Here is a 24,416-nt window from a genome sequence, read left to right as displayed (position 1 = left end):
GTTAGTCATCCTAGGCGTGGCCTGGTACCTCTCACCAGGCTGAATAGCAGCTCCTGGCTGCATGGGGATGTCACCAACAGGTAGGGTCTGAACAGTCACCCGTGCGGGAACATGTGGGCCCAGCACATGGGGACCCTGGCTCTCACTGGTCCCATCACTGTCTCCACTGGGTAGGGGTTGCCACTCATACACAGGACTCTAAGTGGGAGAGAAGCCAGGGGTAGGGTTCATGCCCTCTGGGCTTCCTGAGGTCTTAGCTTTGGTACAAACCCACTGCACAAAAGAACTACTCTTGGGCTGGGGATTTAGCTCAGTGGTTTCACAGCCTGCTGCGCAAGCGCAAGGACCTGAGTTCAATCCCCCATACAAAAAAAAAAAAAAGGACTACTCTTGGTTGCTGCCCAGAAATGCCCAGGGCAGCACTTAAAAGAGCAAAAATGGGGAGACGTATAAGGTAAACAGTCAACTCCAGGGAACTCTTAGACAAACCAAGACTTCAAGGGAAGACAGGGTTATATGGAGGGCCACTTTCAAAGACCAAAAATGCAGGAAAATGCTTACGACTGAGTGAAAAGCGCAGGCCTTTTGACACCACACAGCCCTGACCTCCTGAGGCCTTGGCTGGCACACAGCACAAGATGGTGGGCTGGATGCCCACTGATGGGTGGCTCTGGAAGCCGAAGCAGGAAAGGATTTCCTGAGGCCGGAGGTGAGTGCTGCAAGCCCCAGGGACAGGAAGAAACCATGTCCCTGGAGGGCCAGGGGAGTTGTCACTTTTCCCTGGGCTAGCCGCTCTCTGGGTGAGGGCAAGGGCGTAGACTCTTGAGGATGACACAAAAAAGAAGTGAATCAGAAAAAAAAAAGAAGAAGAAGAAGGGAACCCAGATGTCACACATGTCAGTCCTTGCTGCTGCCCTGGGAACCAGGATGGAACTCAGGCTCAGAGGGTAGCGCCTTGGGCAGCTCACACCCAAGATCTCCACCGAGTGACCTAGGCTTGTCTCCATGGAAAACACAGGTGACCCCAGACAGAGCAGTGCCCGCTCAGGGAAGGTACTGGAGCTGTCAGCCACAAAGAGCTTTCCCACCCCTGCTCTCCAGGGCTGGAGTGACTGATGGGAAGGTCATTTGTCATGACAGTGGTGACTCTGGCTGTGGGAAGTCGGGCTCATGCCCCAGGTCAATCATCCTCCAGCATCTCTCAGGCCACTCCCCAGAGAGCTGGATACAGAGGAGGACCAAAGGCATGGGCCACCAGGCAGAAGGAGCAGGTGAAGGGACACCGCCCAGGGGAGTGGGCTGCCCGGTACACACTGACTCAGGCCTCCCTGCACCCCAGACCCAGGCCTGGACCCGGCAAATGCAGTGTGCACCACCCCATCAAGGCAGCTCCCCTGCTCCTTTGACCGCTTTCCCTGAGCAGGAGCCAAGGGCAGCATGCCTGTCTCTCCCGGTATGTTATGCTTTCCTAAAGCAAAAAATACAGGACAGCAGAGGCACCTGCAGGGATGTGCCTGCCTGGGAGTGGAGCGGGGCCCTGTCCACACGGCCCAAGCTGCAGGGGCCAGCAAGGACCATGGCTGTGGTGGGTATGCTGTGTCCTGTCCTCTCCTGCACCCTCTTCTCCCACTTCCCACCCTCTCCTCCTCCGGCAGGGGCCTCCCTGGGTGCTGCCCTAGAAGCATGGACTGAGGACTCTGGGGTCAGCTCCTGTATCTTCGCTGCCCCTCAGCAGAGGTAAAAGCTCAACACCTGGGTATCAGGAGTCAGGCTGGCAGAAGAGACAGGGTCAGGGGAGGGCAACACAGGAGAAGGAGGGACCCGGGTAAGTCCCTGTCCTCAGACAGAAAGCTCAGCGGCTGGTGACTGCCCCACTCCTCTGACAGGCTGAGTAGGCAGAGAGAGGGTGTGGTCAAGAGGCCTCCCCAGCCTGGCCATCTGCTCTCGCCTTTCCCATGGCAACCAGTCCCAGCAGATCAGGCAGAGGGAGGTGACTTCACATGCCATCTGCTGCCCACCAACACAGGTACTCACACCCACCGATGCCCACAGAGGGGCAGAACAGTGTTGCCAGCCACTCAGCAGGCCAGGGGCCCAGTTGGGTCACAGAAGAGGACCCAGCGTTTCTAGGGTACAAGCGCAGGAAGGACCAAACACAGGGAAGACAGCCATGGCAGCCCCTAGGAAACCAATGTTCCCACTTCCTCTTGCACTGAATCGCGCCTTCCCACCCGGGCCTGCCCCAGCCCAAGAAGAAGAGCTCCCTGGCCCCAGATGCAGGCCCAGGTCCTTGCCCAGGTTTAGCCTGTGAGGACAGGGGCAGACACTGATGCGTCACCCTGAGCCAGTCTGCACCTCTCAGGGCCCCAGTTTGTACATGGGTTCAATGTAGCTCTTCTGGCAGCTGTGCCCATCCCCAGGCCCTGGGACTGTGCACGTGGTGCCCAGTGCCATACTGCAAACACATACCCAGTCCCCCGCGTGACCCCAGGGCACATACCGCATGCACAAGCATGGCCCACTAAGCCCATCCCCATCATTCACACCTGGAGACAGAGCAGCCACTTCACACCAGGTGGTATGCCAGGATACTGCCATGAAACCAGTTCTTTTTTTTTTTCGGTACCGGGGATTGAACTTGGGTCCTTGCGCTTGCACAGCTGGCAGCGAACCCACTGAGCTAAATCCCCGGCCCCATAAAACCAGTTCTGGCCTCAGGACAGTTGCACTCCACACTAGGTGCATGGGGTGGGGGCATGGACAGAAAAGCATCCACATCTGTGGTGACAAGGACTCTGAGGGAGAACAAAGGAGACAGCAGAGTGACAGCACACCCCTGTTTTAATACAAAGTATTTGGGGGGCCTCTCTAAGGAGGTGGCATTTGAGCAGATGTGTGAATCTTTTCTAAGGCTCGTTATGCAGAAAAAATAACAGTGAAGATTGGTAAAAATAGCACAGGCAAGAGGCTCTATCCCTCAGTGAGAAGATCCCAAGCAGTAGCAGAGAGGCCTCTGGGGCTTGGTGCCCAAGGAGGGGCACTCAATAGTCCCTCCCCAGTTCTGTGTGCATGTCTGTGTCTCACTATGCATTCTAGGCTGACCTTGAACTCATGGTGATCCTCCTGCCTCAGCTTCCCAAATGCTGGGATTACAGGTGTGTGTCACCACACTCAGCCCTCCCTAATTGTTTTTTGTTGTGTGTTAAGACACGTCTCGCTTTGAGGTCCAGACTGGCCTCAAACTTGTGGCGATCCTCTTGCCTCAGCCTCTCGAGTGCCCTCTTCAGTTGTTGAGGCGGAGGGTGTCTGCTTCTGGGTTTAGAACTCTGAGTTAAAGCAGGAAGCTGTCTGCCTGCAGGGTGTCTTATGGAGGGCCAGTCCTTGCTGGGAGGGACACAGGCAGCTCCTGGGACAGGCTCCATCCTCTCTGACTTCCTGCTTTCCTGGAAGCCCTTGCAGCCAGGACCTGGGGTAGGCAGGGGCCCTGGGAGCAACACATATGACACAAATGCCTAAGGTTAGTCTGCCAGGTAACCTGGGAAGAGAGTTCAAACTCCCAGACATGGGAGGAGTGTGGTCACTCCACTTTCTGAGCAAGCATGTCACTTTGGTAGCTCCAGGATTTGGAGGCACAGGTAACTCTTTGGGCATGTCTCAAGGCTGCACGATCAGGTATCAGGTTTTATAAAATAACAAAATTTGCTAGGCATGGTAGCACATGCCAGTAATCCCAGTACACTGGAAGGCTGAGGCAGAAAGATTACAAGTTTGAGCCTAGCCTGGGCAACTTAGTGACTTAGCAAGGCCTTATTATAATTTAAAAAAATTTTTTTTTCATTGTTTTTCTTTGTTTGGTACCGGGGATCGAACTCAGGACCTTGCACTTGCCAGGCAGGCTCGATGCCTCTGAGGTAAATCCCCGGCCCTTTTTTTTTTTTTTTTTTTTTGGTACCGGGGATCAAACTTGGGTCCTTGTGCTTGCGCAGCAGGAGGCGAAACCACTAAGCTAAATCCCCGGGCCCCCCCAAAAAATTTTTAAATATGGCTGGGAATATAGCTCAGTGTGAAGGTCCTGGGTTTAATCCCTATTACCCCACTCCCCAAAACAACCCAAATAGGGTATTATACCAACAATGTGCCAGTGTCCCAATACTTAAAAATACACACCACATACCAGCATCATGGGGCATGTTTGTAATCCCAGAATTTGGGAGGATGAGGCAGCAGGATCATGAGTTGAAGGCCCGCCTGTGAGTTCAAGGTTTGTCTGGACAATATTATGAGACTATCCCAAACAAACAAACAAAAACAAAAAGCAAAAAATCCACAGCACACTAAAGCTAGAGATAGCTATCTATCTGCAAGAGAATGGATACAAGCATTGTGGTATATTCATCAGTGGACTCTACTCAGCAACAATAAAAGAGCAAACTACTGATCCCCACCACACAGAAGTCTCAAAACCATTATGCTGAATAAAGAGTGCCTACCACATGCTTCACACATATACAGGTCAAGAACAGAGAAAGCTAAGCCAGGAATAAAAATCAGAATGGGGCATGGTGTGGTACTGCGCACCAGTAATCCCAGCTATTTGGGAGGCTGAGCTAGGAAGATCAAAAATTCAAGACTGGGCCAGGGATTTAGCTCAGAGGTTCTGCCACATGCCTCAAAAGCATAAGGACCCGAGTTCGATCCCCAGTACCAAAAATTCAAGACTACTCGGGTCACCTCAACAAGATCCTGTCTCAAAATAAATAAAGGGCTGGGGGTATAGCTTGGTGGTAGAGCACCCTTCTACCCTGGGTTCAATCCCCAGTACTCACAACATGGTGGGGGGAGAACCAGAATGGTGGCTGCCTTGTATAACAGGGCACCTGGCTACAAAGGAGCTGTTAAGACCTTTTTGAGGTGATAGAGACATTTATTATCTTGAGCTGACTGAGGATCATGTGGAAGTTTGTATTAGACAAAACTCATCCAACTGTACATCTACCATCTGTAATTTTGTGACATGTAAAAAACTACCCCCTCGGCACCTGCTTCGCAAGCGGAAGGACCCGAGTTCGATCCCCAGTACCAAAAAACCAAATAACTACCCCCAATAAATAAGTTTCAACCAGTAAAAACAAAATAAAACAAAGCACAGAAGAAAAATTCATGGCAGTACACACTGTTCTGAAATTTAAAAAACAGGCATTGGGCTTTGGATGAAGCTCAGTGGTAAAGCGTTGACCTAGCATGTAAGAGGCCTGGGTTCCATCCCAGTATGGCAAACCAACAAAACAGAGATTGCAGGGCCTGAATGTGGTTCAGTAGTGGGATCCTTGCTTCACATGGGCAAGGCCCTGGATTTGATGGGGGGGGGGGGGGGGGACGACCAGGCATTACAGTCCTAAACCCACCATGGTGCCCTTTTTGCCCAGGCTGTCAAACAGCTTGAAGTTAAATTTCTATGCCTACTTAGCCTAGGCTCTCCGGAATAATTTTTCTTCCTTCCTCACATGTTACATAGTTGTGAATATTTTAATGATCTCAGACTATTTGTGTCTTCTAATCTAATCTGCTTCAAATCCTTACTGGAATTTGGCAGGGTTTAAATAATAAGTTAAAATTACTGAAAAGCCCCCTTAGCCTCTAATCTTCCCTAAAAAAAGAGATTAACTTTAGAGCCTCAACTTGTGACCATCTCTCCTACCACACTGGGCACCCTTCAGCACCTCTTCGAGGTTCACCTGTCCCGGCTCTTTTTCTTGAGGAGAGGGAAACAATACCCTTGCAAACAGTGACTAAGAGTAAGACAAAGGAAAAGCATGCAATGAGAGCAAGCAGCAGTGCAGAAGCCAAGGGCCAGGGGTGAAGACGAGCCTGGGAGGCAGTGCAGAAGGGGGCACAGACGAGCACAGGGGACACAACCTGGCACCTGGGATAGAAAGTAGCGCTCTCCAGGGCTACCCACAGCCCTGCACTCACAGGGTCTACGTCGCAGCCTTGAGCCACTCCCTAAGGTGTGCTGTGACGCACGGAGGGCAGACCCACTGCTTTCAGTCCTGGGCCCACTGAGGCAGGGCACTCACTGGGCCTGGGTGGCAGTGGCCATGACAGGCCACTCTGTTGGTGGAGTGAGGGCAACAACCCATTCCCCAAGGCTTAAAAGGAAGGGGCCTCATGGCCACACCAGGGCAGGGAAGAGGCCAGGGTCATCTTCACGCACACCACAAAGAAAGGGCCACTGCAGGCAGACTGGGCAAGCCACAGAGAACCATGGGATATGGGGCCAATGGGGCTGGGAACCCCTCCCCAGCCTGTTGTGCCGGAGTCAGGAGAGGCTGCTTGGCCACAACAGCAGCCAATTGTGGCAGGAAAAGGTGACGCTCTCACAGCAGTGGCCACCAGGGCAGCCTCTCACTAAGAGCTGCTTGTATCCCTTGCCAAGGTCTCCCCGGCTCTCGGGCCTGACATCCCTATCACACAGATAAGAAAACCAAGGCACATCAAGGTCCTGTAACTCACAGGGCATAAAGCTAGCACGGAGCCCTTGACCTTGACCCACCAAAGTGCTCCCTCAACCCTGAAGGGGCCTCTCTGGGACCCCTCTTAGCCCCCAAGGCTCCCAGGAGAGTGGCTGAGATGTGAGGCTCTGCACAGGGGGATGTAGCCACCTGCCTGTGGAGGTGGCCAGGGGCAAAAAGGAACAAGGAGGCAGAGAGAGCAAGGACCCAGGAGGACATGGCTCCAGCCTCTGGTGGACCTGCAGTCTTACGAGGGAGCGCGACAGCAACCAAATGGCCCCACCTATAAACGCAAAATCACAAATGTGGGGGAGCCTTCCCAGGGGCCGTGGGCCATGGGGAGCAGGACTAACCTGGTGAGGGGGGCCCAGGGCTGGGGTTCAGTTCGTACGGAGCCCTGAGGCAGAGGATGTGGCAGGGGCTTTGGAGACCATGCTGAGGACTTTGGACTCGGACACCGGCTCTTCCCACCCTATGTTCTTGAGCCCTTCCTGCAGGGCTGACGCTGGCCACTGTCTGGCTGCCCAGGCCAGCTCCCCGGGGCAGACCCTCATGGCTCCTTGGCCAGCTCTGCCACTCACCGCACCAGCTGGCACAGAGCCAGGCACAGGTTTGTGCTGGGGCTAGTCATGGTGACAGCGACCCTGCTGCCCAGCCCTGGGCAAGCTGTCTGGGCTCTCTGACCCCAAGCTGCCTGTCTCCTGAGGGAACAAAAGGGGTTACAAAAACTCATGTTGGGGCTGGGGATTTAGCTCAGTGGTTCTCTCAAGTGCAAGGTCCCAAGTTCAGTCCCCAGTACCAAAAAAACAAAAACTCATGTTTGGAAACCCACAGCAGGTTTGGCCTCTGTCGACAGCTCAACCGCCAGCAGCCCCCACAATTAGAGAGGCCATGAAGGATGATGGCCCCTTTATGGCTGGAATCCTGCCAGACTTGGTTCCCACCCTGGCTCCACCTCTCAGCAGCCCCAGTGGGACCCTAGCAAGACACGCCCCTCCTGAGCCCGGAAGGCCCAGCACACAGGACATGCTCCCTGCAGGTCACCATCTGTGCTCCTTGAAAGGACCATCCCTCCATGGAGTAGCAGAACCCATTTCACAGACAGGAAGCCAGAGACAGGAACAGAGAGCAGGGGGCTTCCCCACAAGCTCCTTGCCACTCCTGAGCACGGATCCCTCACAGTGCTGGACAGGGGTCCTGGGTGGATGACAGCCATTTCCAAGGATAAAGGCAGTTGGGAGAGAAAAGATACCCCAGGGCACTGGACAGCCATGCCCAGGAGGAAGGCAGAGATCAGAGAACCAGGAAACGAGTATCCTGGACACTGCTCTTCACTCCCAGCACAGGAAAGAACCCTGAGCAGGGAGCCAGGGACACTGTGGTGCTGCCCCTTTCCAGGGGCCGGACTCCCTAGGGGTTGATGACAGGGTGAGATCCCTAGCATAGCCTGCTCATCCTGGCCCATCCCAACCTCTTCTCCCCCTGCCATCACCTCCCATCCCATTCAGAAGCATCTTGTAATTTCTGTGGACCAAAGTGCCTGCGTCAGCCACATCCAGGAAAAGACTGCCCAAATGAACGGGTGCACTTAAAACCCAAACGTGTCCCTGAGCCCCACATAGGCAAACACCACTTGGTTCTAAACAGGCAACCCAGTCTGAAAGGCTCTCTGGGGCCTCCCCAGCACATGAAAGCAATTTTCTGCTCCAAAAATGAGCTTCTCATAGCCCTACCACCTTGCACTGTACCCAAGGTCCCACAAGACAGCCAGGTGATCCGACACTCCAGCCACTTCCTGCACAACTCTAAACCTAGCAGCCACATGTGAGAGGGTGGGAAGTGACTTGGGGCAGGCCATGGTGGGAACTGACCAGCAGACCTTGAAATGCAGGTCTCCACATGGTGCCTATCTGTCCAGGTCCCACCTAACCTCGACACCTTTTCTGGTTACTTCTGGGGCCACTGAGGTGCAGAGCCGAGGAAAGCTGCCCAGGCAAGGAGTCTATATATCATCCCAGGGGCCACGTCCAGAGCTCTGCACAGCCTGTGGACAACAAACTAAAAGTGGGCCTCCCCAAAGGCACCATCCAGGCTCTGAAAGGCCAGAGTGTAAACCTCTGTTCACTACTGCCCTGGAGATCCTGGGCCTCCAGCGGGTTCAGAGGATCCACAGGGGCAGGGCTGGTCGGTGCGCTATGCCCTGGGCTGGAGAAGATCCAGAGCTTTGCAGGAAAGCAGAGCAGAAGAGTGGCATGGCAGGCATTTTCTGCCATTTCTTTCTAGAGATGAGGCAATTACACTCTGAACCAGAACAGATGGGAGGAGGGTTCACATCAGCACGGCCTGGAAGCCCTAATTTTTTCATCTGTAACTCTGCATTACCGCTTCTGGAGGCGGGCAGGAGCTGGGCTCTTTAATTCTGTAATAACAATGCTTTGCACTTACACAGCATCTCTCTTCCAGTAATCTCTCCACACATTCTATGATAGTTAATTAAGAGGCCACTTGCCCTGCCAGGAAGCCCTGACTGCTTCTCCCAGGTGAGAAGCACAGGGCTCTGGCCCACTGCCCCTGCCTGTCAAAGGGAAATGCCTCTGACTCAACAGAGAAACAATGGCTGGAGGCCACAGCTCTCCACGAAGATGTGCCCCTTGCAGCAAGAGGCAGTGTGTGGTCTCCTACCTCGACCTGTTCATCTGTGAAGTGGGCCAGAGCCCAAACCTGAGGCCTGCTCATCTGGAGTAACCAGGATGGATCCCTTGCACCCTCAGGAAGCAAGACCCAGATGCCCAGGTGCTGGGCCCAAGTGTGGAGCGATTAGCTTATCCAGGTCCGCCTGCTGGGCCAGCAAAAGGGAGTGTCAGGCAGAGGAGAAGCCCCCTAGACAGGAGGAGGGAAGTTGCTGCTGGGTGTTGGGGCGCACAACTTCCCAGAAAGTGAGTGCCTCAGCCCTCAGCCATGGGGGGGGGCGGGTTCCCATCCGGCCAAGCTGTCCCGGGGGAGGGGTGTCTCCGGGGAAAGAGCAGGCCCCGCCCAGGCCTGGCTGCCTTGGTGGGGACCCAGGAGCACAATGGGGGAGCTCTCCGAGGGAGTTTCTGGGGGACGGCACCCACCTGCCCAACCCTAAGCTAGCCCGGCCGACTGGACTTGGGCTCCCGGAGAGCGACAGAGACCTCTCTGCTCTAGGCCTGGACATCCAGGCGGGGAGTCCCGGGGTCAGCACTGATCCTACCTAGCCCAGCTGTCCCAGGGGGGTTCAGGGGGCAACAAAGACCCCTGCGACCCAACCATCCCGGGGAGCTCCCCAAAGGGACAGCGCGGATGCCCGCCGTCCTGGGATATCCGGAGAGAATGGACAGGGCACAGAGGCCGGCTTGGGGAGGCGCCCCCGACTGTTCCCCACCGAGCCGGAGAAAGCCCAGGTGGGGCGACCCCGGGCCGCAGCGCGCGCGCACACACACACGCACACACCGCCTCCAGCTTTAGGCCCGCAGCGGGCGGCGCGAGGTCAGGCCGGGCCGGAGCATTGGACCCGGGTCCTGGCAGCGTCGCTACTCACCGGCACGGACATCTTGGCCGCCGCTTCCCCGCCTGGCGGGCCGCGGCGCCGGCAGGCTGGGCTCGAGTGGCCCGCGCGGCTCGCAGCCTGGGCGCGGGAGCCGGCGCGGTGGCTGCTGCCCGCGGCTCCTGCGCGCTCCAGGCGGCCGGACTGTCCGGCAGCGTCACCGCACCGCGCATGCGCCGCCCGCGCCGCCCTTCCCCCTCCCGTCTGTTCCAACGCGAGTCAAGGGCCGCGTTAAAGGCGAGGACCTCGGACTCTGGCAGTTTTCTGTCGGCCCAATGCGCCGAGAAGACTCGGTCCCTATACCTTGCCACCATCCTTCCAGGGCCACCTCCAGACGCACAATTTCCTCCTGTCCGCCCATTCAGTTCTGGTGGCCAGAACTCCCACCCTTCCAGGGCACATCCTGGGGTTTTGCGCCTCCCCTTCTCGGTGGCTGGAAGGTGCTCAGCCCTGTTGTCCTTGTGCGGTCAGGGGAGGGGTTCGGTGTGGCTGAAGGGCACGGCAGGTCAGCGGAGCAGGGCTCCAGGACCCTCTGCCCTCCGTCTAGGGGGCGCCCAGGGACTCCCCAGAACCCCCCTCCCTTTGCCCTCACTCCCAGTAAACAGGAGCCCCAGACTCCGTGGAAGCGGCCTGACTCAGCCTAAGTTCTCCTGACAGTGAAATCTGGCTTTCAGGGAGGCTTCCTCTCCTCTTCCCTTAACTCCCATCCGTGGACGCAGCCACAGCTTCTCAGATGCTAAAGACCTGAGCCTTCCTTTCCCCAGATAGAACATCAATTTCTTCACCTGCTCCACACCTGGCGCGGGGCCCCACATGCACCTGCGAGCAATGGGCACTTATATGTCATTCCTCACCAGCACCCCTCCACCCCAACGCCTAGGCCTTGCTGCTGGGTTGTTACATTGAATAGCGTAGCCGGAGGCTCTGAGATCCCTCCACCACCCAAGGTAGAAAGAACGAGGGTCTGTTCTGCTGCCTACCACATGCAGACTGTCCCTGCTGCACGGGAATGCTCCCTGCCAAGGCCAGACCCAGGAGAATGGCTGCTATTGTCCCAGGAGGGTGAGTGAGCACCTAGACCAGGTGGGGACCAAGTGGGACCAGCCAGGGCAGTGACTGAGAGGTCAGTGCTGCTGCCCAACCTGGGAGGAGGGACGGAGGCGCTCTAACAAAGCTGGCTGGGAGTGGGTTCGGCTATGGGGACCTGGGGGATTAACAGAAAGCTCTAGGCCCCTAGGAAATGTGCCCAGGGGGCTCTCTTATCTGCCAGGTATGCATGGCAGGATGCCCTAGGTGACTGGACAGAAGCAGAGATGGTTGGAACCCACGTTGTCCCCAGCTCCCCAGACCTCAGAGCCCCCATCGGCAGGTCACCCCTTGCTTGGGTGTGGGAGGCTTTTGGCTTCCTTCCCTGAGGGGCAAGGGCAGCCTTAGTCTCCTCCCGGAGGAGGCGGATCCTAACAGTGGCCGGAGCAATGGATGATGGGAATGTGAGATAGTCGAGAAAGGGGGCCTGGATGTCTGCCCCCAGCCTCAGGTACCTGGTCTAGGACTGATAAGGGGGTCCCGCCCTGCTCCTGTTGGGCAGAGTTGCCCCCTCACCCCTGGAGCAGGGGCTCCCAGTTGTGCAACTCAGTGTCCTCAGCCCAGTGCTCGGCAAGGCAGTGCCCGGAGGGGGCAGGCAGGGCCACAGCAAGCAGAGCAAGGTCTGCGCTGACAGCTGCCACCTCCTCAAAGGGTGCTCTGTGTGCGTCTGGCACATGGCCCTGCCCGTGCCCGCCCGCCCGCATCCAGCTGGCACCCGGGCTCTTGAGCCAGGAGCAGCAGCTCAGCCTGGTGCCGGGCTCGCAGCCACACACCCCGCAGTCTTGGAGCCCACCCACACCACCCTGGTCCCCTCCCCTTGGGCCAGGCTGTGCCTCTTCCTTTCCTCCTACTTTGGCCGCTGTCTCCTTGCTTGACTCTGTCCCCGCCACCATTTTAGGTGCTCAGGCCAGGGTGAGCACTAGGGAAAGACCCCTTCCACCGGGGTCCAGGGAGGGGGTGCAGCTGGGCCAGTGCCCCCCCCAAAGCCATCTAGTCCTTGCCTCCAGTGCCAATTCATCTCTTAGCACAGGACAGGGGACCCCAGCAGGTCCTCCACTTGCTCCAAGGCAGGAATCAGGGGCCTGGGCGTGGGCAGGGCAGCCATGGGAGGACCCTCAGGGCATTGAGTCCCCTCTCTGCCACTAGCTAAAGTTGGGGGCTGTTCCTCCCCCACCCAGCCTGGCTGGCAATGATCAGCCCTTGGGGAGCACCCTATGGGGCCTTGGAAGCAGCAGCTGGGCTGCCTGACAGGCGCCTGTGCCTGGCACCCTGGGGTCCTGCAGGGCTGACCAGGGCCTCACGCCCAAGGCCCCACTCTGGACCAGGAGAAGCCCCGCTTATTGTTCTTGGCACTGAGAGGGAAAGGTGCCACAGCCAGCCACCAGGACACCTCTGTGCTCTGGGCCTTGCCACATCTCAAGGGACTGAGGGCTGGGAGGTAGCTTCTCCCTTTCCTTGAGTGTAACCAGGGACCTAAGTCTTTGGAGCCCTTCCTAGACACCTAGTAACAATATGACATCAGCGTGATGTCTTTGTCACCACTGGTAAGCCCATATTGACACATTCTCATTAACTGAAGTCCCCACCTACCAGATCTGCTTAATTTTCCCTGCTGTCATTCATGTCTCCTTAGGTCCTTCAGCCTGTGATGTTTCTCAGACTCTCCTTGTTTGGGGGGGGGGGTTTGTACCAGGGATTGAACCTGGGTCCTTGAGCTTATGAGGCAGGTGGCAGAACCACTGAGCTAAATCCCCAGCCCAGACCTTCCTTGGTTTTGATGAGCCTAACAGGTTTTTAAATTTTTTTCTTTAGTGCTAGGGATTGAATTCAGGGCCTTGGTACTGAACTACTTCCCCAGCCCAAATTAATTTTTATTTCTTTTTTAACAGCTAGGTGGAGTATTGCTGTAGTCACTAAATTGCTGAGGACGGAGGGCTGGGGATTTAGCTCAGTGGCACCACACCTGCCTTGCAATCGAAAGGTCCTGAGTTCAATCCCCAGTACCAAAAAAAAAAAAGTAAATCGCTGAGGTTGGGCTCAAATTTGAGATCTTCCTGTCTCAGCCCCCCAGAGTGCTGGGACACCATACCTGGCTACCTTGACAGTTTTAAGATGACTCTCAATTGGTCTTTGTCTGATGTTCTCATAACTAGACTGGGGGCAAGTTTTGGAGAGGAAGACCACGGAACTGAAGCACCATTCTGAGCACATCCTATCAAGGGAGGGTACCATCAGCATGGCTCTTCCCAGCTGACATGGCCCTTGACCACCTGGGTGAGGCCGTGTGGGTCGGCTGCTCCCCTGGAAGCTCCTCTCCTGCCTTCCCACACCTCCGCTGTGGAAGGAAGTCACTGTGAGCCACCCACACTCAAGGAGCGGGATTGTGCTCCACCTCCCCGAGGGTAGGGTGGCTACTTAAAAGTATTTGGGTTCTTCTGTACGGGAAATTGCCTCTTCTCCCTCCTTTACTTAGTCATTTATCCCCGTTGTGTGAAGATATCCCCATCATGGGTAGACATTTACTTTTTCTTTTTTTTTCTTGCATTTCTGGCGATTAAACCCAGAGCCTTCCACACTGAATGAGGCAGGGGGAACTGGGGGCGCTAGGCCTGGCATAGCTTCTCTGCTTATTAAATGCCAGGCATCAGCGTTACCCATGAGCATGGACCACATGTGATTATGTGGCTCCTTAAGGAGAACAAGAACTGAGTTTGAGGCCCAGAGAAAGCCTCAGGACAGGGGTGGCCAACGGCGCCCTGTGAGCTCTGGTGTGGGCAGGGACAGGAACTGCCCACCTCAAGCCTGGTTTTCAGCATGAGAACTGAGTTCTACTACTCTTCAGTAACTAACACTCCATTGACAGGTGGGAGAGGACCCAGGGCCGGAGGTCCTTACTCTTTCTAAAGTGTGAACGACTTCCTACCCCCAGGAAGACGCACACTGGCATAGAAAGAGAAGCTCACATAGTGAAGTGGGTGGAGAGCCCAGGGTTCAGTCCTGGTAACACCTCAGTCATGGGGTTGAGATGACCATAAGCAGGTCCAGTTTGCAGCCTCCTTGAGGGGAAATTGCACAGTCTGGTCAAAGGGGGACCCTGGGGGCTGGGGCAGGGATCCCCTTTGTCCCCATGCATGGAACCTTGGGTACACTCCACCTGCAGAGGGCGATATCAGGACAGGGCTGCTGAGGGCCAGAGGGAGACCACCATCCCTTTGACAGTGGATCTTTTGAGAACAGCAGGGAATGTATTAGTCTCCTATTGCTGCTGTCACAAATTATCACCAACTAGGCCAGGTGTGATGGCACACATTTGTAATCCCAGCACTCAGGAGTTTGAGCCTGGGCTACATAGTGAGTTTAAGGCCAGACTGAACTGTAAGGAGACCCTGTCTCAAAACACCACCACCAACAGCAACAAATTACCACAAACTTGCAGGTTTAAAATAGTTTTTTGTTTTTTTTGGTTTTTTTGCTACGTAGTCTTACTATGTAGCCCAGACTGTCTCAACCTTGTGATCCTCCTGCCTCTGCCTTCTGAGTGGCTGGAAATTACAAGCATGTGCCATCATGCCCAGCTAAAGCATAAAAAACTTAGCTTACAGTTCTGGGGATCAGAAGTCCAGAATGAGTTGCAGGACTGCATTCCTTTTAGAAGCTCCTGGGAAGAATCCCTTTCCTCACTGTCTTCAGGAAAGTCACCCGCTTTCCTCGGCTTGTGTCCCCATACCAGGCCGTCAGCACACCTCTGTGACTCAGCCCTTCCTGTCTCCCACTTACAGGGCCCTGGGGAGTGCACAGAACCCACCTGGATTCTCCAGGAAATCCTTTGCATCTCAGAATCCTCCATCCAATCGTACCTGCTGTGTACCCTTTGCCTTGTAAGGAAACAGACTGTGGGAATAGCTGAGGACAGCCGGGAGCCGAACGCTGAGACCGCCGGGAGCCCAGGTGTGGGCCTCGCTGTTCTCCTTGGAGGACAGGACCAACTCTAGTTTCTCTCCCAGCCCCGCTCAGAGATTCCACTCTTGTCCCCTGGTTGTGGACCACACCTTGCCTATGGGTAAGAGGACAGGTAAGTCATCGGCCTGAATGGACTAGGGGGACCCCTGTCCCCCACAACTGCTCCCACACTGGATGTGCGGCCTGAACTTTTGTTTTGGATTTTTGAGACACAGTCTTGGCAAATTGTCCAGGCTGCTGGAACTTGTGATCCTTCCGTCCCAGCCTCCCAGAGTGCTAGGATCACAGGTGTGTGCCGCCCATGCCCGGCTCAGCAACACTGGGTTTAAGGCTGCAGTGTGCAGACTAACAAGGCCCAAGCCCTCATGTCTACAGATCCTTTTGATTCAAAAACTCCAGGAATTTATCCTAAAATACACTCACAAGTAACCAAAAAAAAATACAGCAAGGATGTTACTTAGAGATTTCCTGAGGATGGGGAGAACTTGGGGACAGCTAACAAGCTCAGTAAAGGGGATCCCACAGCAGGACACCAGGCGGTCGCCTTGAACAATGTGGAGCTGCATGAAAATATGTTTGGTGTACTGTGAAGGAAGAAAAAGGGGCTTCCAAGTAATAGGTACCTATTTTCCCAGCAACTGACATGTTTATATTTTGTCATGTATTTCCACTGATAATATGGGGAAGTATGGAACCACAGATACCCAAATATAAGCAGGTGTGCTAGAGGTGGGTTGGGATTGCCCCTCACCACTGGGGAGGCTTGGAGGGGCTTAATGCTGTGCTGGTTCAGAACTGGGGCTTCTTCTCAGTCTTCATGGATTACAATTCCACAGAGCAGGTATTTGGTGGTGGCGGCAGCAGTAGGGTGTGTGTGTGTGTGTGTGTGTGTGTGTGTGTGTGTGTCCCAATAGAGAATGGCTTAGGTACGACTAAAATTATTTTCTGATTTTTCTTGAATTCATTTATTATTTAGCCATTTTTTTTCCAGTATTGGGATTGAACCTGGGTCCCCTCCATGAGTTTCACTCCCAGCCATTTTTGTTTTTGTACCTGGGATCGAACTCAGGTCCTTGCACTTGCACAACAGGCTGTGAAACCACTGAGCTAAATCCTCGCCCCTACTCTCAGCCATTTTTAATTTTATTTTGAGACAGCGTCTGGCCCAGAGTGGTGATCGTCCTGCCTCAGCCTCCCAATTACAGTACCTGAATTACAGGTGTGTGCCATCACTCTTGGCCTTTATCCAATTTTTTAAGAACAGTAAATACTTTTTAGATTGCAGTGGATATATGTAACCTAACATAGACCATTTTAGCCATTGTTAAGTGTACAAGTCAGTGGCATTAAACATACTGTGTGTGCTCCATCACCAGTGTGTGTCTCTGGAACATCCCCATCATCCTACACTCATTAAATAATCCGCCCCACACCCTCAGCAACCACGGGAAGTGCTGTCAAACACAATTTGCCCTTTTGTGTCTAGCTTACTTCACTTAGTAACTGTTCTCAAGTGTAATGTTTTTATTTTGTTTTTTGGTACCGGGGATCGAACTCGGGTCCTTGAGCTTGCGCAGCAGGTGGCAAAACCACTGAGTTAAATCCTCGGCCCTCAAATGTAATTTTTTAAGGGCAATTTCTGATGGAAAATCCAATTGCTAAATTCTAGGAACTTCAAGCTGGAAAGGTTCCCACGGACCCTGGGGCCTGGTGTGAGGGTGGCCGGGCTGGGGGTGGAGCCCCGCCTCCAGCGGTGCAGCCAGTACCCACCTCTGGCTTGCGCTCAAGGCTGCCTGCAAACAGCCACCGGAGCCCCATCCGGGACAGCTCCCAGCCCTGCCTGTGAAGGGGCCTTTCCCTCTCCACTGGAAATCATCCCCTGGGCATTGTGTTTCTGTTCCAGAGATGAAGCGGATCGGCTGAATAGTATACATTCCCTAAATTATTAACGAGCCTGAAAGAGCGGATGCCACCCTGAGGTCACCAGTGCCGTCCCAGAGTCACAGTTTCACATTCCCTTAGAGGACAGATCACCAAGCATCCTGCTCGGGAGGGCTCTGTGATGTTGCCCGAGGCCCGCCCCTCCCCCAGGGCAGGCGTGGGGTGGGGCACTGGGAAAATCTCGCTGCTCCCCGGAGAGAGCCGAGCTTTGTGTGAACAGGAAGGAACTCTGGAGGGAGGAGGTCGGCACTTGAGCGGGAACTGGGCTCCCTGTCACCTTTGACCTCCATTGCAGGGGAGGGTGAGGAGCACACCTGGGTTCTGGGCCTCCCCATGCAAGGTGTTTACACTCTCGAAGACTGTGGAACTGGGAGTCACAGCCCTACTGTGCTTTCCGCAGATGGTGCCCTTAGGGATGTGCGGGGCAGTGGCTGTGGTTCAGACACAGCACCCACTTTGCTGGGAGGCACTGGGCAGGGACAGAGGGGCTGATGTGGCACCTGGCACCCTGGAAAGCCAGGCTGGTGCTTAAGAGCCACTGTGTGACTTGGTCCCTCCATTCTTCTGCTCCCTCCACCACCACCGGCCTGGCCATGAGCTTTCTGCCACCACACCTGTCTTCCAACTTTGTTTTTTGCAGGGTGAAAGGGTGCTGAGGATTGAACCCAGGATCTCATAAATGATAAGCGTGTTACTGTACCACTGAGCTACCCTCCACCCTCTTGCTTTCAAAATTTCAAGTAATAAAGTGATTTCTTCTATCATAAGAATACCAGTAGCTGGGGGTGTGGCACACACCTATAATCCCAGCACTCTGGGAGGCTGAGGGAGGAGGATTGCAAGTTCGAGCCCAGCCTGAGGAATTTAGACCTAGCAAGACCCTGTCTCAAAACATTATTTATAAAGAAAGGAAGGAAGGATGGACAGACTGGGGATGTAGCTCAGTGCGAAGGCCCTGAGTCAATCCCCAGTACTATAGTACTGTACCCACCCCCAACTAGCAGTGCGAGGAAGAAGGAAGGGGTGAAAGGCCCAGAGTCAGCCCAGCTCAGGAAGGAAGGGCCCAGCTCTGGTGCACCAGCTAGGAGCTGGGAGAGTCCGTCTCACCTGAGATTTGTTTTGACAGGAATGCTGTTTGAATGGTGCCCGGGCCTCTCCAAGCTTTCTTAGCTGGTGTGCGTGCGCGCACATGGGTTTTACCATCTGCGCGGCAAACCTGGCACCAAAGGCTCACCCCTTTAGCTGTGTTTGTTGGAACTTGGGGAGATGAGGTGCCTGGATTTCAGGACGACCTCCCAGGCCTGACTTCAGCTGCTTCTCCAAGCTCCTGACAACTTGGAGGCTGCAGCTGAGTCATTTCCTGGATTGACTCCAAAGACTGGAAAGGAGGAGAAAGTTCCGGCAGGTAAATCTCAGCAGACTAGGGAGGGAAGGGGCTGCTTACTCATTAAGGTTTTGCTGGTGCTGCAGGAATTTAGGAATTCGAATTATTTGAAGTGGCAAGAATAAAGGAAGATGTAATTTTCCAGAAAACATAGCTGGAGGTGTTTGTGTTTTTGTTTTTGTTTTTTTCAGCTAGGGAGGCCAGAGGCAATAGTTTTCAAACACTGTACTAAGAATCACCTCCTGCTTTTTGGAATTATAGGTTCTACACTCTCACAATCAATCCATAGGAACTGATGCTAGCTTTTTTTTTTTTTTTTTTTTTTGGTACTGGAGATCAAACTCAGGATCTTTCACTTGTGAGGCAGGCGGCACCACTGAGCTAAATCCCTGGCCTGGAAATATAGGTTGTGAGGTGGGTGTGGTGACATGTCTGTAGTCTCAGCTATGAGGAGGCTGAGGCAGGAAGATTGCTTGACTCCAGGAGTCCAGGGCCAGCCTGGGCAACATAGCCAGATCTTACCTCAAAAAAAAAAGATAAAGGGCCAGGGATTTAGCTCAGTGGCGCCATGCCTGCCTTGCAACTGCAAGGTCCTGAGTTCAGTCCCTGATACTGGAAAAAAAAAAGTAGGTCCTAGTGTCAAATGTCAGGCATTATTTAATCCACCCCTTCATTTCACAGAATTAGAAAGGTCTTGGAAAGGCAGAGGGCCAGACCATATGCCTGAGGGCACCAGCTGGTCAGAAGAGCAGGGATTAGAGGCTGGGTGTCTGATGTAAATGTCTTCAACACATCACACTGCTCCTCACTTTCCCACAGCAGCTGTCTGGCCTTAGGGAAGGGTTAGACAAAAGTCCGGTGGGTGTGTGAATTTTCTTTTCTTTTTTTTTTTTTTTTGGTACTGGGGATCAAACTCGGGACTTCCTGCTTGCAAGGCAGGCGGTGGAAGCACTGAGCTAAAACCCCGGTCCCATGTGTGAATTTTCTTAACACCAACCAATTCTCCAACACCAACTGGATTTGCAACCATCCGATTCAATTCTGACACTAACTACCCAGAATTAGTGTCTATCCCCCAGGATGAAGGAGGGCTCAGTTTTAGTCCCAGTAAACTGTCCCCATTTTGGATGCCAGCTACCAATGGGGTGCTCATGCTACTTAGACCGCATTTCTGTCCACCTGACCATGAATTCTGGGGTTCCCATAACCCATACTCCTATCAGACTTGATGATTTGCTAGGATATCTCACAGGCTCAGGAAACTTCTACATTTGCTAAAATAGTTTATTATATAGAATGCAGATTGAATACACACCTGTAATCCCGGCACTCTGGGAGGCTGAGGCAGGAAAATTGCAAACTCAAACCCAGCCTGAGCAATTTAGTGAGACCCTATCTCAAAATAAAAAATAAGAAAAGGGCTGGGGATGTAGCTTATGCAGCGACTCTGGTTCCAGACTCCAGTACTGAAAAAAAAGAAAAACAAAAAGATGGGAACGACGAGCCCACTAAAGAAGTACAGGAGGAGATGTCAAATGTGGACTTGGGGTGCAGCACCCTCTGGCATGTTGGTGGGCTCCTCCTGGAAGACCCTGGTGTTTAGGAGTTTTTGTGGAGGTTTCATTAGGTGGGTAAGATTGATTCAGTCACTGTCTTTCGATGATGGAACTTGATCTCTTCTCCCCTCCCTGGAGCTCAGCAAGGGGCTCTGAGTTTTAACCCTGTCATCCTGTGGGCTCTCATGCTAGGCCAGGGCTCCCCATTAGCATACAGGACAGTAAACTGTAAGGGTTTTAGGAGATCTCTACCATGACTAAGAGAGCCAAGTATTATTATTGTTATTATTTTGGTACTGGGGATTGAACTCAGGACCTTGTGCTTGTGAGGCAGGCATGGCGCCACTTAGCTAAAGCCCAGGCCCTATTAATTTTTTAATTATACTACTTGCATTTTTTTTTTTTTTTAGAAAGCGCCACTTGTGTCGCAAAGACAAGTAGCCCTCTTACCTGGGTGTGGTGATGTGGTCCCAGCACTCTGGGAGGCTGAAGGAAAAAGATCACAGATTAGAGCCCAGCCTGGGCAATTTAGTAAGATCCTGTTCCAAAACTAAAAAAGGGCTGGGGACATAGCTCAGTGTGAAGGGCCTAGGTTCAATCCCCAATACTGCAAAAACAAAACAAACAACAACATAGACCTGCAATGCTGCTTATTCTCACCATTTCTAGGCCAGCCGTCTCCAGCTGGCTCAAGGGCACATACCAAACTGTGTACAAGAGAGCTGGCAGAGGAGTAACTGGGATATGAGTGGTTTCCCCTCCCTGTACCTCAAGACTCTGAACCTCATATTCAAAGTGTCAGGTAAAAGAGCCAAAAACCAAGACCAGATCAGTACAACAACAAGGCTTTATTGGAGGGACAATCTACTGGGCTGCCTCTGAACAGAGTGCAGCAACATGGCAGGGGCTAGAGAACCTTTATAGAGTCTGGGTGGAGATTGAGAGATGTGATGGTGAGGGACTGGAGGGTTTGTAAGGCGCATCACCAAGGGATTGGAGGAGCCTGTGACATCACTGGTTGCCAGGAAGAGAGCAAGTATCTTTTGGTGGGAAGAGGGGCATGCGGGGAAGAAGGCTGTCTTTTGGCAGGAGAAGCCATTTTGGGGCTAGGTTTAGGCAGGGAAACACTGCATCATGGGCAGAAGAAGGCCAATTTGGGTGGGAAGGGAGCCATCTTGGAACTGGGCTTTGGCGGGAAGAAGGGCATGATGGGAAGGAGAAGGCAGCCATTATATGTAGTGGCCATTTTAAGGTGAGGGAAATCTATCATTCCAGCCTTTTGTTTTATGGTTGTTGAGCAAAGATCTCTCCTTCTGGAGCTGCTTCAAGCTAAAAAAGGGGCAAAGAGTGGGGCTAGACCTGGATCTGACGGCAAGTGGAAGTGTCTCATTGCAATGGTTGATATCCTGCCATAATGAGCTCCGTGACCGTCTGGTTGGCAAATGCCCTCATGTGTTCCTGTAAGAAATCTTGAAAACAGCAAAACAGACAGGGTTCGAGGAGCAGGATAAGGCAGATGATGACTAGTGGTCCCATCAGATGAAGGAGCCAGGATAGACAATTATTTAGGGAAAAGAGGTTTCCATTTGCCCAATTGTTTATGTGTTGATCAAGGCTTGAGGCCCTTTCAGTGAGTTTCTTTGCTGCATCTCGTACTATACCTGATTGGTTTTGTATAAAAACATTCTTCTCCTAGGAAAAGACATATACCACCCTTCTCTGCTGTAAGGAGATCTAGCCCCCTCCTATTTTGGAGAGTGACAGCCGCTAAGGAATCTATTTGGTTTTGTAAAGTTGTGATTGATTTAGCTATTTCTTTTAGGCTATCACTCAACTCTTTAGAAAGAGTCTGAAATTGAGTTAGTGAGGTAGATAGGCCCCCTACACCTGTCCCTATAGTGGCAGTGATGCCTAGTCCTATGCATAAGGGTATTATCTGGATAGATGGTCTATGTCTGATCTGTGCTTTTACTGGCACTGATAAGGTTTGATTGTTTGGGGCTATAACAATGTTAGGGCTGAGGTAAACTAGTGTGCAAGTTCCAGCCCAGTTAGTTGGTAGGCACAGGTAGGCTGAAGTTCCACAAAGAAAGAAGACACCTTGACTGGGTAGACAGAATTGATTGTGTATGTCAAAAAGATGTGTGAGTTTGTTGTTTTCATTTTCCCATACTCGTAGTGTTCCTGCCAACACAGTACCTGTTAGGTGTTGAAAAGGTCTTTGGCATGAGATTTGGGTGGCTCCGCTGGTCTTATTTTCCCACTGGAAGAAGAACCTCTTGGTATCCACCAGAAGGCACTCTTAAGTGGGGTGGGGGTGGGTGTGTTGCAAGGGATCCAGGGAAATATACCCATGCAAGACTTGTGGTGACTATTGCAAAACCCTGAATTTATGTTGAGAAGACCCTGTGTTGTAAGTGTAGGAGCATTCGTGAAGCGAACAGGCTGAAGAAAGGGAGCATCTCGGGTGACTTTGTAGTTAGCATGACTTGATGAGGCCTTTAACTGTAATGTGTAATTGCACTTTTGAGAGGGGAGGTGTCCCAACATGGGGCCCATGGTCAAGTTGTGCTGAAAGCAAAGTGGGGCTCGGAAACTCAAGATGATGTTATCAGCTATAGGTCCGAGTATAGGTTTTTCCCTACTTTCATATAAAGAGAGGCCCCCCTGCAGGCCACCAATAGCCATATAAGATTGAAGGAGCTGGACTGCATGACATGTTTGTGTTCTTTATGTCATGTTAGTGATGTGAAGTCAGTGATGGACTGTTTGTTAAGTAGCTCTAATGGGCCTCCCATCTTATATTGAGGATGGTGAGATTGGTAGTAGTTCAGACCTTTGGAGGTAGTGGGTCATCTGTGTAGGAAGCAGTGGATAGGGATATACAGAGCCAACAGTCACTGGCTAGTGATGGGTTGAATCAATGTAGTAGGCAGTGGGTTAGCTGTAGCATGTTGTCTAGATAGTGTGGAAGCAAAGAGTGAGTTAAAAGTGTATTGTGCATGTGTGTGGGGTTAACAGGTAGGAGTGGGGTCATGGAAACTGAATGTAGAGGGAGGAGGAGGATGAGAATGAGGGCATTTGGGAGAATGGTGGTGCGGACTCTGTAGCACATGATGGGATGGCAATGAGTCCTGCCAAAGGAAAGAAGAGAAGAGCGAAGAAACATTTTGTGTATTAGTGAAGGCAAATAAGAATACCAAGAAGAGTGATAAGTAGGTAATAGGTTGCTGCAAGAAGATACTTTTGTGAGAAGGACCAGTCAGTTGGGCTCATGGCAAAGAGTCCAATTCTGAGAAGGGTACCAAGGGACACAAGAAGCAGAAGGGAAAGGATGTCAATGGGAAGGCCTATAGCCAGGGCATTGCAATATCACATGAATGTTGTCTAGCATAGGGATATCTATGAATTGAGGGACAGGCATTGTCAGGCAACACACTAGAAGAAAGAGGTAGAGGGGAATTTCCTCGGGGGTGAAATCAATTAGGAGCCCTGATAGTAGTCGTCAATCATCCATTCATATATAGTTTTAATTACCACCTCATGTTCCTCCTCATTATCAGTGATCCAGAGCCAGATAAGGTCCTCTGGAAGTACCTGGGTAAAAGCATAGAATTGCGCTGTGAGGCCACTTAGGGGCATCAGTCAGATGGTGGCTCTTCAGGGATTCGGGAGAGTTTGAGTCTTAGAGGGCCTGTTAAGAGAGAATAGCTAGAAGTTTTGGGTTGCTCTTTTGGCTGATCTACCTGGAGAGCCAGAGGGACTCTTTTTTTTCTGGAGAGGTAGAACCAAGGCACCTTTCCTTGAAGTTTGACTGCTGTGGGAGTGGTTAAGGAGATAGTGAAAGGTCCTCCCAGCATGGCTGGAGGGGTTTTTGGGAAAGAGCCTTGAGATATACCTGGTTGAGATATACCTGGGTGTCTGATGAGTCTAGAGAAGGAAGAGTTTGATCTGCTAGAGTCTGAAGGAGATGACGAGTGTAGTAAGTGTTGGAACATAATCAGGGGGAGGTGGTGAGGAATCAGGTAAGTTAGAAAATAGGAGAAATCACCCATACATTAACTCAAAGGGGGTTAAATTTAATGGTTTTTGAGGAGTTGAGTGAAGCCACATGAGAGCCAAAGGGAGGAGGGTGACCTAGCTTTGTTTTAATTCCATGGAAAGTTTGGTTAACTGAGTTTTAATAAGCCCATTGGCCCGTTCAACCTTGCCTGATGACTGGGGCAGATAGGGGATGTGGAGTTGCCATTGTAGGTTGAGTGCCTCTGTTTCCTGTTGGGTGATCTGGGAGACAAAGGCAGGTCCATTATCAGACTGGATGGAGCATGGGAGGCCAAATCGAGGAATGATCTCCGTTAGGAGTACATGGACTACAGCAGCCACTCCCTCTGATGTACATGGAAATGCCTATA

The 24,416-nt window shown here is 52.7% G+C and overlaps 1 protein-coding gene across 2 annotated transcripts in view; it reads right to left on the bottom strand.

Annotated features, from left to right (window-relative positions):
- Bcar1 (BCAR1 scaffold protein, Cas family member) overlaps positions 1 to 10,221 on the bottom strand; it is a 37,901-nt gene extending 27,680 nt beyond the window's left edge. For both annotated transcript variants that reach the window (XM_013071485.3, XM_087204418.1), the window contains exon 1: positions 10,072 to 10,221. In XM_013071485.3, coding sequence (XP_012926939.1) covers positions 10,072 to 10,083 — 12 coding nt within the window. In that variant the 5' untranslated portion in view covers positions 10,084 to 10,221. The remainder of the gene's footprint in view (positions 1 to 10,071) is intronic.
- Between the last annotated feature and the right edge of the window lie 14,195 nt (positions 10,222 to 24,416).

The sequence above is a fragment of the Heterocephalus glaber genome, unplaced genomic scaffold (genome assembly GCF_053883595.1).
Source record: "Heterocephalus glaber isolate CG9 unplaced genomic scaffold, H.glaber_assembly_v1.0 deba00000071, whole genome shotgun sequence".
NCBI classification, from domain to species: Eukaryota; Metazoa; Chordata; class Mammalia; order Rodentia; family Bathyergidae; genus Heterocephalus; species Heterocephalus glaber.
This window is presented reverse-complemented; position numbering and strand designations above follow the sequence as displayed.